Source organism: Limulus polyphemus, unplaced genomic scaffold, assembly GCF_000517525.1.
Source record: "Limulus polyphemus unplaced genomic scaffold, Limulus_polyphemus-2.1.2 Scaffold55, whole genome shotgun sequence".
NCBI lineage: Eukaryota > Metazoa > Arthropoda > Merostomata > Xiphosura > Limulidae > Limulus > Limulus polyphemus.
The window spans coordinates 22,799-37,111 of NW_013665665.1; the positions used below are offsets into that span (position 1 = coordinate 22,799).

Sequence of the window (14,313 nt, forward strand, 5' to 3'; positions counted from 1 at the left end):
TAGGACATTTACTGATGAAGTAGATGAACCCCACATGAAGCAGAATTCAACGAGACGGATACCATACGGAAGAAGATACGTCCCATAAAATTAAGAGTCTTTGTTGAATTGTAATTTTGTGTTTGTAATTCTGTACATTTTAATTAACTTATTGTTAATTGTTATTGGTTTATTGTAAGTGGCTATTGTTCGGGACGAACAATACTAAGGATGGGGCAGTGTTACGACAGCGGAAGTCACGTGACCTTAGTAACACGTCATGGGATTCTAGAAGGATTATGAAGGCCCGAGTGTTTTCTAGGCGACCTCTATTTTAATATATAAGCCCGGCAGAGAGAGAGAAGTGACGGCATAGATAATTGCAGACAGGCAGAGATAGATAATTGAGTCAAGCGCGGTAGTGACCATAAGTAAAGTGCGTAAATCATTGTGAATTATTGCGTGGGTTTAAGTTAAAGTGACTGTGGAAATTAAGTGTATTGCAAAGTTGTATTGAGAAAGAATGAACTAGTTTTATTTAAGAAAGGACTTTCTAGTTACCTTTTTTGTTCTCTAGCAAATATTATCTACTTTGGTTATTTGCATATTGCACAGAACAGGTCAGTCACAGCAATGTTTTCACTGACTGACTAAATAATATCTAGAGGCTAAAGAATGCCCCTGTCAGGTGGTAATATGCATAGTTACGAGTAAATTCGCGTTTCAAGTTACTATGAAGCATTGGTTTGACGTCAGTTCGAGGGAAGAATATCTGCTGAGTGATCTTGTGGAAAGCGAAGTTCTAGCATGTATGCCAATATGCACACTGTGTTTTATGCTCTGGTATATATATATATATAATAAAACGGTGTATGTGTGTGACCGCCATAGCATATAATTATCCATTTCATGCCTGGGAGTCTTTCTTTAATCTTAATAAAATCATCTGGTGTTAGCCAGAATAAAATATTAAAGAACCATTCATCATCATGGAAAGGTTAATTTATATATATATATATACACAACATCCAATATATATATATACAACAAATGCATCCAAGTAGGAGTAATATAATATTACACCTATTTGGATGTGTTTTTTGGTTGGTTTCTGGTTCACTTGGTTGGAAATCGTAACATTGCCCTTCATGGATGGATTATTTGCCACGTTATCAAATACCAAAATTATTTTTTGCATTTATGTTGTAAGTTTAAGTAATAGAGTGATAATTTCTTTTACAGACTGTTCTTCAATGATGCATCCACCATCTCTCCTGATCAACTATATGGTGATGCTGCTGGTAGTGGGGATGATGCAGTCATAGATCATGATGATGACAACGATGTTGTAAAAATTCATTCTCTTGCCAATATTTTAGATGTTGATGATGTATTTTGCCAGACCATCAAAGATGTGCCTCTTATACATTGAATCTAGTTGCTACTACTGATGTAGATAAAGCTTTAAATAATACTAACATAAAAAAGTATCTCAATCACCAATAGCAAAAGCTTAAACCTTATGGAATAAACAGAGCAGATGCACTGTAGCTGCCGATCAAATTGAGAAAGAAATAGGGACGCTTGGTTGTTCCTTGTCCAATTCATTGGAATTCACCATTTGATGCCATAAGTCATGTAGATAAGTTAATATCTGGAAGCGAGTCAAGTGACCAAGCACTAGACTGAATTTTTTATCAACTGGGTATTGTACAACTGAATCCAGCTGAGAAATTTTTTATTTCCAAATACGTTCAAGTCAAGAGACCTATTGCTAGAGCACCTGACATTTTGCTGTGGGGGGAACAAAGCATTTATGGGACTACTGATTTCTACCTTGCATCAGGTACCTGATGATGACAAAACCTTGTCGAAACGTTGTACATTTGCTGTTAAGTTAAACTTATATTAAAGTTTTTCTTCATTACCCATTCAAGCCATTTCCAACCATTATTAGTCTTAAAGTGGGTTCCTCGTCATCGAATTGCCAACATCAGATAACTCTACCATGGAACATTAGTTAACCAGTCGCACAGGTGAAACTGACTGATAAGCTCTGTAGTACTACCTTTATTCTGTAAAGCTTCCTAGACATAGTCAGAGTATGACCCCTCCATTCACGTCTAGTTTATATCCATTTGACAAAATGATGTTCGTAACTACTGGTCCAAATGGTAATTTCGTTTGCAGCTGCTAATATACGATGGTCTAATCCTTTCTGTGTCAACCACGAATTCTATCACTCTTGTGCTCCAACGAGTACACATCAAGCTCCACCCAGCCCTAAGAGAATTAGACTGACCATACACCTTTTGGCAAGTTGTTTATTTCATTCCCTCAAGTCAGTAGAACTCTAGTTTCCTGGTGCTGTAGCAGTAGCAGTATTCATTGCCTGCTGTTGACTCTCCTGTCCCTGTTGCATCATAAGTAGAAACCAAAAGTCTTGTCTACCTTGCTGCTCAGCAAAGTATGGGAAGTACATCTGAAAGTGACCTAACAGTCCATAGGCAAAACAGCCACTTCAACTCCTCTCTTCCAAGATGACATCCTAGCAGAGACATCAGTGGTGTAGGTTGTGTCACATTAATCACAAAAGGACAGCAATAGCCTTGCCCATTTATTAAATACCAGTGCAGTTGTAATTGCAACAGCAACACCAAAATGTGTGAGTAACTGGATAACCCTCAGCTTGCCTAGAACACAATATGTGGGTGTCTTGACAGGACAGTCAGTCTGAGGTGAAGTTACTGCAGTTACCATCATGAGGTTCTTCCTTCTTTGTAACTGGTTTGAAGTTGCCACTTTGTATTTCATCACAACAGAAACTGTCTCAGTAAGGGTGAGATGAACTGGCATCCAAGTAGTGCCACATCATTTTATTGAGTACCCCTTTCATAAACTTATCAGAGGATATCCTTGCTATTTACTGAGGCCATTGTTTGGTAAGCCTAATGGTGGAAAAGGGAAGATAATCCACATGGGGGGGGGGTCAAACTTTCTGTGATACCACTCTTCCAAGCCTTGAACTTTGCTCATTGAATTGCTGTTTCCCACTGAGTCAACCTCTGGCACAACTTAGTAATGACTGTCTCACAATCTTACAGTTGCTCCTCACTTAGGTGTTCAATGGGGTCTAAAGACAAAATGTCTAAACTCAAAACCAAGCATTACATATCCTTTTCTGGAGTTCAGTTATGTCAAGCTGTTACTTGTCTGAAATTTTGGTTAGATGGTCCAATTCCTCCTTTGCTGTATCCTTGAATATCGACAGTTATCTGCTTTGCTTTCCTTACAAGGAACCATGATTGTCACAACATCATAGGCACAGCACTGTAGGTACCCTCAGGGTCCTTGACACTCTGACAAGCAGCAGACCTATGGTATAAGATGGCAAAATGACAAGGTATGCTTGGCAACTAACCCACTGGCTATACATTATTCCAGATTCCTCTGTGATCGATGGTTATTTTGTCAGTATATATCCTGGCTTATAAAGGCTCATCAATGCTCTATGATCCACTTAGTTCCTCATTCATTGCCTACACTCTCATATGTGGTGAGATTGCCTTTATTGGTGTACATCATCCAATCTTCAGTCCCTCTCCAATGTTTAAGAACAGCTTTGACCAGAGCTGAGTTGGGTTACTCTGAAAGACATAAATCTGGGAGTTCTATACAGACCATCCCACTTAGCATCAAACTCACCAGATGCCACATAATCGTGATAATTCTCAGTCATCTGTGTTTTCTTCATACTAAGATCGATACTCAGGGGAAGAGAATGAACAGCAATTATGGGTGCATCAGCAGCTTTTCTTCCCATGTCATCATCTATAATAAAATGAAAGACATGCATCGTAACAGCATGGGTTAATGTCTATGTCCAGAAAATGCTTTCTTCTAGACCAGAAAATTTTATCATACAATTGTATTCCCTTAGTGATTGACTCTCCCTCTTGTTTATAAGTCATTCTAGCTGTGTAAAATACCATTTTTGTCACTAAGAAGCTTTTTTTACACTTAAAGCACAAATTCAATTAAAGGGCAGTACACACTTCAGCAGAATCAGCAAATTCCACAATAAGATAGCCTAGGCACGGCACCAAAATTTTCTCCTTCGTATACACTATAGTATGCTCAGGTCAAACTGAATTAACTAAAATGGTTTCCTAGCATCTGTTTCAACAGTCCAATCACACAGAAATCCAAAGGCGCTGCATTTGGCAACTTGACCGTTATGTCTTCTTATAAAATAGTATCAATATATATGTTTCATTCTCCAGCTGCTTGAAATGTGCAATGGTTGAATAGACACCTTTTGGAAGCAAATTGTACTGGCTACTTGTGTCACTTTTCCAGGTGTAAAATTCTTATTTTTTTTTGTTACATACTTGCCTAGGACATATGGATGGCTTTTGCTACTGAATGTTTGTGTTTGTGCATTCTCACCTGTTACTAGACACCACACTTTGCTTACCATGACTGGGGTACGATTTGTGCAGGTCTCTTTTTGGTTGGTTCTTCATCCTAAGTTGATTCACATTCCTTTGTTTTTCAATGCCATTACGTAAAATGGATATCCTCATCCTGGAAAATCTAAGTCCACAATATGAACACATCAAAACTTAGAAAATAATATATCATTATTTAGATATATTTGGGTAAAATTTTTCATATGATGATCTCCAGTTAGTTAATGTCCATACAAAAGGTTGCAGGTACTTGTAAATCTGCACCAGTACTTACCTCAGGCTTGTGTTATACACCACAGAGACTATTCCATAGAGCTTATACATGTTTCATCAAATTTCTGTGTCATCATTAACTTGGATTGTGGATCATGTCCAGTTGGAAGGATAAGACACAAGTTTCTATGAGCTGATTGACCTTAGTGATTAGTGGTATTTGCTAAACAGTTAATTAATAGTCCCATTAATCAATTATATTTGATTCCTTGAATAGTACAGTGTTCCTCAAACCTAAAGCAAAATAAATAACTAAATATAAGTTTGGTGGTGGGCATTGCTAGCCAGTTGCCTTTCCTCTAGTCAGCAGTTTAAAATCAATGCTAGTGGCAATAGCCTTAGCAGCTTTGTCATAACAAGGACATAGTGAGCAAATTTGGTGCCAACAGGAATCTAACCCAATACACTCAAATCGTTTTAAAAAAGCAACTTAACTAAAAAATACTGAAATAACTTTGCTTGTAAGAAAACTGAAAAACAAACAACTGTTTCATTTACAACCAAATCAGACAAGTATTCTTTCCAGTGATTTTATTATCTAATAAAGTTCTTAATCAGATAGATAAACAGACAAGCTTAATATTCTTAACAATCAATATCTTGAAAGCCCTGTAAGTTTCCAAGTGACATGAAAATTAAACACATCCTGAATATTAAAATGTCTAATACACCAAAAACACACACACAAGATATATTTCACTAAATACACACTACAGAGATTTTAGGTTCATCATTTTAAAGTTACATTTACAGTTATACATTTAGTAACCTTCTATCAACAAAAACAAAAAAATACAGTAACATATATTATTGAAGCAAATTGTTCTGTGAGCATAGCAGTTTTCAAGTTATATTAGTTTGTAGCATAATCAATGAATGCCAAAAAATAGGAAACGATATAAATTACCTATATATATATATATATATATATACACACACACACATATATATATATATACCATTATTTTCTATAGAAGAAAAAAAAAGGCCGAAACAACCACTTCTACTATATTCAAATAAAACACCAAGACAACCAATTACTATACAGTTTTTTGAATTTCAATGATATTGAAAAAAAAACAATATGAAATTTTTTAGTCACAGCTTTACCTAAAATTTTAGTGAAAAAATAAAGGTCCCATCAAGCTAAAAAAATCCTCAAACTGTCTACATGAGAAAAATTAGTAACAGAGTACCAGATATAATAAAAGCCAAAAAATAACATAATGATGTGATTATCCACGTGAAAAAAAGGTATTAAATAGTTATATCTCAAGTACATCTTACAAGAAACTTACAATTTTGACTAAATTTTAAGGTTTGTTAACACAAGGTGTATATAGATCTTTATATGCTCCACCTTAGAAGTTCTAAACACTTAACAAAACTTTAACTTTAAATCACATTATATACAATGTTAGCACAGAATATCCAATACAAATCCATGTCAAACAGCAAAGATGAGTTATACTTCTTCAATTACTGAATGATGAATGTTAAAGGCCTCAACACTAAAATATTAACTACTTAGCAAAGATATTTAAGAGCCATGAATTGAGATTTTTCTTGTTTTTCAACTGGGTGTTTTCATGAAATTTGAGTATACTATAAACCATAATGGCCACAACTTTTCAAATTAAAACTAGTCGTCTCTCTTAAACATGGTAATCTGAAGAACAACAGAAACCACGTTTGAAACTTATTAGATCTTCCATCTAAAACTGTTGAAAACAGTGATGACAGCATATTCAAATTCATTTGAAGGCTTAATGATCTCACAAAATTCAGTTGGTTCTACTGGAAAAGGTGCATAGTTTCAGGCTACCTCCAAAATTTTAAGATGAAATATAGGTGTTATAGAAGGGGTTGCTTTGATAAAGAGAAGGCCTCCCACTTCTTACTGATGGCAAACCAAGTCTTATTTCATAAATGTACTGATAAATTCCCACTGAATTTGCTTGCTGTGTATAATTTTTCAAGATGTTCTGTTTCAATTCTACTGGATCTTGAACAGTCTTAGATATCCATGGAGTGACATGAATTTGATCAAAAAATATTTTTCTGGAATGATCTGGAACCTTCAATACTGTTTCCATGGTTTCTTCAAAGAGCCTTCCTGAGTAACTATGCTGCTGTTAGTAACAGATATTTTTTCTTGGTCTTCTTTCTTGATCCATTTACATCTCATATTTAGGTACTTTTATTTCTGGTCTTACAAACTGAAATTTTGCTTGCATGATGTGTCTCTTATTTTTGTCTGGTATCATTTCAAACTTAATCTTAATTCTCGGTTGGTTGAATTTCCTGCACCCCAGGAATTAAATTGAAAGACAGAGTTGTTGTTTTTTCATTTCTATCCAGTTTTCTTTTAATTTATATTTGATCCTGAGTCTGTTTTTAGGTACAACAGATGTGAAAGGCTTCATTACAGAACTAAAAGAAAATGAAGTTTCGACTGATTGACAAATTCTGTAACAGATGTCATTACAGAATCACAGAATAAGAATGGATTAACATAGAGTGTTAGTTTATAGTTGTTTCAGTAACTTATGTAGTATGTATCTTGGTAGACATGTCTGATAGAGGTATGCCTAGCTTTGATAGTGTTTCTTTAACTCTTTCAACTGATGAAGTATCCTTATAATATGATACAATTTCTTCTTTTATTCCATTGTCTATGGTAGTACATGGTAAACTACTCTGTTGCCCATAACTCAGATGTTGAACAATACCAGCCAATGCAGCATCAGAAATACCCGTCAAACCCATTTTCATCAAAACTGATGCAACCTGGTCAGCAAAAGCTTCTTTATACATTCCACTAAGGCCTTCAGTTGATAATTCATTATAAGAATAACCACTTTTTTGTAATGCTTCTAAAATTTTCAGTTCCAGCTTATTTTCTTGAACACTTGCTGCTGCCAATGGATATGGGGATAGTTCTTGAAAACTAGTATCAAAAGATCTGGAATTGTTTGAAAAATCATGGTCTGTTGAAATGAATTGTATATTAGATGATCTGCTTTTTTCTGAAACTGAAATTTCACCTATATTAGCAAGTCTTTTGTTTCCAGAGGGTTCTTGGTTATCACCAGTTGACTGTGACCTTATAATTCTTCGATATCCTAAGTTATCATCTAAACAGTACATGCTGTCATATTGTATCTCTGATGTGTCTATATTATATTTATTATTTTCAGATGTGTGATCAACAGTCCTAGATGAATAGGGCTCTCTTTTATAAAGCAAATTAATATTAACTTTATCCTTCGGTAATGAAGAACTGGATACAAGGTTTGGAAAATAATTATTCTTATATTCCTTTATTGCTGTACCTCCCGCTTCTTCAAAGTCACAGGTTTCTGAGTTTCTTGCTTCTCCCAAAACATCTTTTTCTCTCTTACCACATGACACTTTCCAGATATTTTCAGAATTTGTGTTACTTTGTTTTGTGATATCTACCACCTTGACACTTGGACCTCCAGTGTTTTTTAACCTCTCTTTTCTCAGTGGACAGGCGGAACCTTTTGTATTTTCTACTTTGTAACAATACTTGACTTCACAGTCTTCAGAAGTTCTTATCTTATCTACCTGGTCAACATTTTGTTGTGGTAACAACTGATAATAATTACTACACCTTTGTAGATCTGAAAAAAATAAAGGTAACAATTTAAAATGCCAACTTACAAAATGTAGGTACTTTATGCACTTTTACTAATCCATAAAGCTCTTGTTAAATATAACTGTTTCAAGAAAAACTGAAGGTATATACAAGTATCACTTCTTGTAAAATATATTAGGTCATCATGAAATTAATGTCACGTTTTGGAACACTTTCATTAACCACCCTCAAAAAAGCATACATTACGCATATATAGTTAAATGCCTAAACATCACATTAGTGTAGCCTATATAATGTGTAAAGTTTAGCATACTCTAATCCCTTATAGTGATGGCACATGATGAGACACACATTTGGCATGTAATGCTGCTTGAATACAAGAAGAGAAACAATGACTCTGTAGCCACAAAAAATATCATGAAGTATATGGAAATGTTTTGAAAGTTCATAAGTGTCAACGATGGTTCAGCAAATTTTGTTCAGGTGATTTTGGCTTTAAAAACTGTGATGGCATGTTAGAATTGATATTGATGCTCTGAGGACGCTTGTTCAGTCTAACCCAAGACAACAAACTGGTGAAATGGCCCTGAAATTACACATCTCTCATGAAACAATATATAAACATCTGAGGAATATGGGAAAACTCCTTAAAGAAGGTGTTTGTGTGTCTCACAAACTCTCCAATGATCATCGTTTCCAACGTGTGAACATTGCTTCGTCTCTTCTGGCACGTAATGCGATTGTTTTTGGCGTTTAATATTCACATAGAGAATCATTTTTCATCACCAGTGACAATTCTGTCCAAAAATGGTTCACGGTTCAATCCTAGACACAAATCTCTTCCGACCCCAAAACCTGGACTCCATCTACAGAAAATGATGCTTTGCGTTGGTGGGACATCAAAGGAGTAATTCATTTCGAACTCCTTAATCCACAGCGAACTGTCAATACAGAGATCTATAATCAGTAACTGGAACGTTTAAATCAAGCCCTTCATCAGAAAAGCCCTTCTCTCGTCAATCGGAAAGGACAATGCACATTTACATGTGGCACATTTGATGCAACACAAGATTATGGAGTTGGGTTGAGAAGTTCTCCTCCACCCGCCATATTCGCCAGATATGATACCATCAGATTACCATCTTTTTCGTTCGCTGCAACACCATCTCTATGGGAAAACGTATTCAAATGTGGAAGGTGTTAAAGAGGACATCGGCATGTTTTTTGCTTCAAAACCAAATGATTTCTTCAATCAGGGCATTAACAACCTGATTGTAAGATGGAAAAACATCATCGATAAGAATGGAGACTATTTCATTTTATATGTTTTGTTTTGATATATAGGTTGTTCGGGTTTTTTCATCTACAAAAATGCGGCATTAATTTCTTGACGACCTAATATTAAATGTTGACTTTATTTCTTTAATATATATATGTGTGAAACTTACACAAGTATCGTCCTAATCTTAATACTTTGTTCATGTTTTATAAAAATGATAAGTGTCATCTACAAATACAACTTAAACTAATTCTGATATATTAAACTCTATGATATGGTTTAATAAGCTAAAGAACTAATAACTAACTGTCTTTTATAGAAGAGAACTTCAACTAACTCTCAACAACCTGATATACTAAACACTGAAAATTGTGTTAACTAATAGGGTAAGACGCTGATAGCTAACTGCCATCTACTGAAAAGCATGTGAACTAATTCTTTGAAGTCAGGTATACTAAATAGTATACCAACAGTTGTTTCAGCGGTATATCAGAGGGATTATGACGCTGAAAATCAGATGTCAATAATTGCGGTGATCATAGCACAGACATCCCAATTTGAATCTTTGTGCTTATAACAAATAAACGAACAAAACGAAATATTATAAACTGATTTAGTGAATTAATATACCCCCCCAGTAGCTCAGTGGGAAGTTAAAGGGTTTTATAACGTTACAAATCGGGTTTCGATAATCTTTTTCGTTTGTTGGAATTATCACAGTTGTTCGAGCCACTCTCTATGTTAGCAAAACTAACTTTTCCTTCAATTTAGCGGGACTGGACGTTTTCAGCAATTTATGAAATATATGGGAGCTGTGGACATAACTTTTTCATCCAAGCCTTAAAACTTGAAAAACATCGGATCCGCTCAGATCGACTGATGTTGTAATGAACTTTCTTTATAGAAGGGATAACCAACTTTTTTTTTCTTCTTTAGCGGTTATACCAATTTAAGGCTCTGAATTCTGAGTGAAGTGTCATTGATTTGAAAGGCACTCCAAACCAAAGTCCATAAGAATGATGGAAGGGGTCAAACAATTAAGTTAAGAGGCTGCTTTATATGTAAAATAATTAATAATACGATATGTATTTTAATAAGATTTCATACTTGTGCTGAAGTTCCAAATAAAATTTTTGCTGTGTGCTACAACATGTGATATTTTCTAAAAGACAGGAGTGGTGTCAGATTTTATATCATGTGCCACTAGCGTTATGTGTTACCTCTGGTAGTACAATTTTGAATGAGACTCCACGTTGGACACGTATTGATAGAGTTAGATTTGTGTCTTCTGATGTTGTATCGACAGACGTTAATACAGTCAACAATAGGTGATGACGAACAAATACTTTATTAGAAGTATCACTAGAATTATTTTCGTATCTTTTGATATTATATCAAGATTCGTGAACATAGCCAACAATAGGTAATGACGAACAAAGACTTTAATGGATCAGTATCATTAGAATTATTTGGTATCCCTGGTGTTATGTCAACAGACGTGAATATAGTCAAGAATAAGAAATGACTTTATTTACAAAACGCTCTGAGAATGAAGCTTGCGCTTCTAGCGGTATTTTATATACATTTAAAAGTTCAATACATTTTTTACAGTTAATTTTTCAAACAGGTAATTCATTCTTTGACGAAAATAATAATTTTGCGACTTTTGTATTATTTGTACATGGAATATGGAAGTTTATCTCAATATTCTCAGATTCACAGTCCGTGTGCGCTAACTACTTAGTGACGGCCGTCGTCAGTCGAAGAAATAACGGTGGAATTAAACAATAAAAGTACAATTACTTTGACACTGTCTGAAATATTGGCACGTGTGTTGAAGCAACAGGAGTTTTATTATTTTGTCGTAGACGTGGAACGTGTGGGATTTCGCTCAGAGCTATTCAAGGGCTATTTGTACTAGCCGACTTTAATTTGAAAATGTTTGTTTTGTTTGTATGCTCTTTGAATTTCGCGCAAAGCTATACGTGGTCTATCTGCGCTAGTGAAAAACTAGAGGTAAGGCAGCTAGTCATCACCATCCACCGCCAACTCTTGGGCTACTCTTTTACCAACGAATAGTAGGATTGACCGTAACATTATAACGCCCCCACAGCTGAAAGGGCGAGCATGTTTGGTGGGACGGGGATTCGAACCCGCGACCCTCAGATTGCGAAACTTGAAAGTTATAGACCAGAGTGAATGCAGTTATTCAAAACAATTCGCCGCCAATTCTTGAGCTACTTTTTACCAAGGAATAGTGAGATCGACCGTCACATTATAACGCTTCCACTGCAAAAAAAAGCAATGATATTCAGCGACGGGCTTCGATCCCATGATCTGCAGATTGGTAGTCGAAAGACTTGACTACCAGGTCATGACAGGCTATTGAGAGGAGATAGTTATATAAGAAATTTTCCTTACTCTATGGTATGACAGGAAAACAATATATGTGATCTAAAACAAAGGTATTTGATTTTCGTCAAAATTTGATGGATAACATGGTATATTATTATTACTTTGTCAGGTCTTGAGGTGTTAGAATTTAGTCATAATCAGTCTAAGGGATATAAGGGGTGTAAGAACATTTATAAGGCTAAATAAATGTCAAATATACAAAATTATCGTGAAATCTGAAGGTTAACAAGTATATTTATAAGGCTAAATAAATGTCAAATATACAAAAATATCGTGAAATCTGAAGGTTAACAAGTATATTGGTTTGGGTTTCTACAAAAACCAAAGTTTAATATTCGATTTTGAATGAGAGCTGTCGTTAAAAAGGAATTGTTTTACCAATTGTATTTTTTCTCTTTATACTGCATTTAAAAATACGGAATGTAGTAGCTAACTAACACCAATACCACTCAGTTCCTTCCTGTTTACTGATATCGTTACATCCTCATCTTTGTTTAATGTGAATTGACAGGATGTGACATGATAGGAATGCCGTTTATAGGAAAAGACATTGAGACGGTACTCTTTTAATTCACCGAGCACATGATGGAAGAGGAAATATGTATCTTCGATCGTACATTCAAACTTTTTAAAACAGAAATAATAGATGAGAAAACAGAATAGGAAATAAAAAAAGATATTGGCACCAGATATTAGTATCAATAACGCAAAATTCAAGTTGATTTAGTTTTTTTGGCGCTGGTATTTTAATATAAGACATGATTTTCTATTCGAAACGTACCTCATATTGTGAACTAGTGTCTTGCTTGATTCCCCTTCTCTCCATCCTTTGGACTAGTGATGCCAATATTGCACAGTGTCCATTTGAAGCCCAAGATAAGTGTGACTGTTCTTTCATCGATCAGGATTTGGCTATGGTTTGTAGAAGAGTTCGCGGGACTGAAGAGTTTGAAAGGCTTCTGCATAAAGCAAGATATTTTTACGGTGTGCAAACGCACTATATTTACATATACGATTCAGACATTGGTTACTTCCAACCTGAAACGCTTAGAGGTTTAGTACTTAAAAAAATTTCATTTTCTAATACTCATTTGACCTTTTTCCCGAAAAGTGGTACAAACATTCAATTTATCAGCGGAGAAGACAGCCTGGAAGAGATCCGACTCTTCAACTGTAGTTTAACTCTTCCTGAACCAAGATGGCTACTACCTTCACTTCCCAGCTTGGTAAAGTTTACAGCGGCGTTCAACGTATTTGTGGAAATTCCAGAGACGTTTTTTCGTAACGCTTCAGCCAACTTAAAAGAGCTTTATCTCTACAGTAATCACATCTTGAGTCTCGGCCATGCAGTTTTTGCGAAGATGAGTCGTCTACAACGTCTGATACTAAACAACAATAACCTTGTCTTATTTGAGAGATCGTGTCTTCCACGTCCTGCTGCAGACTTGGTGGAAATTCACCTCAAGTAAGATAGTTATATGATGAAACTAAGCAAACGTAAATAAATATTAAATGACTTACCTGGATATTCATTAGATAAATTTTTTTTATGTATGTTACTGAATGTTATTAATCAGATAAAAAAGGGTGCTATTTGTGCACCCTGAATACAATTACCCCCATAAATATCTACTAATATGTTATGAATACATTTAACCACATAAAGCTTAATTTGTTGTTCAGCGTTAAAAACTATTAATATATTTACTTCGCCACCCTTAAATATGTATAAGCTTAGGATCTACCCACTTGAATTGAGGTTTTGGGTCAAAATAATGATCCATTATAAACAGATAAAAAGTTTTTAAAGGAATTTTGTAGCTGGAGGTAAAGAATCGAAAAGATAAGATAAAGAAATTAAGATAAAAATAGAAAGTATAAAAAGTTGTTTCCTACGCTACTGGTTCCCGGTGGATCGGTGGTATGTTAACAGACTTACAACGCTAAAGTCCGGGGTTCGATTTCCCGCGGTGGACACAGCAGCTAATCTAATATGGCTTAGTTCTAAAACAAACAAACTTACAACGTTAGAATCCAGCGTTCGATTCTCACGGTGAACAGAGGTCCGAGAGCCCATTATGTATATTTGTGCTAACCTAATATGGCTTAGTTCTAAAACAAACAAACTTACAACGTTAGAATCCAGCGTTCGATTCTCACGGTGAACAGAGGTCCGAGAGCCCATTATGTATATTTGTGCTAACCTAATATGGCTTAGTTCTAAAACAAACAAACTTACAACGTTAGAATCCAGCGTTCGATTCTCACGGTGA

General features: G+C 35.2%; 1 protein-coding gene across 2 annotated transcripts in view; it reads right to left on the reverse strand.

Moving 5' to 3' along the window:
* Window positions 1-5,240: 5,240 nt before the first annotated feature.
* Window positions 5,241-14,313, reverse strand: part of LOC106463698 — a 79,483-nt gene continuing 70,410 nt past the window's right edge. For both annotated transcript variants that reach the window (XM_013923759.2, XM_022391636.1), the window contains exon 8: window positions 5,241-8,371. In XM_013923759.2, the coding sequence (XP_013779213.1) occupies window positions 7,272-8,371 (1,100 nt within the window). In that variant the 3' untranslated portion in view covers window positions 5,241-7,271. The remainder of the gene's footprint in view (window positions 8,372-14,313) is intronic.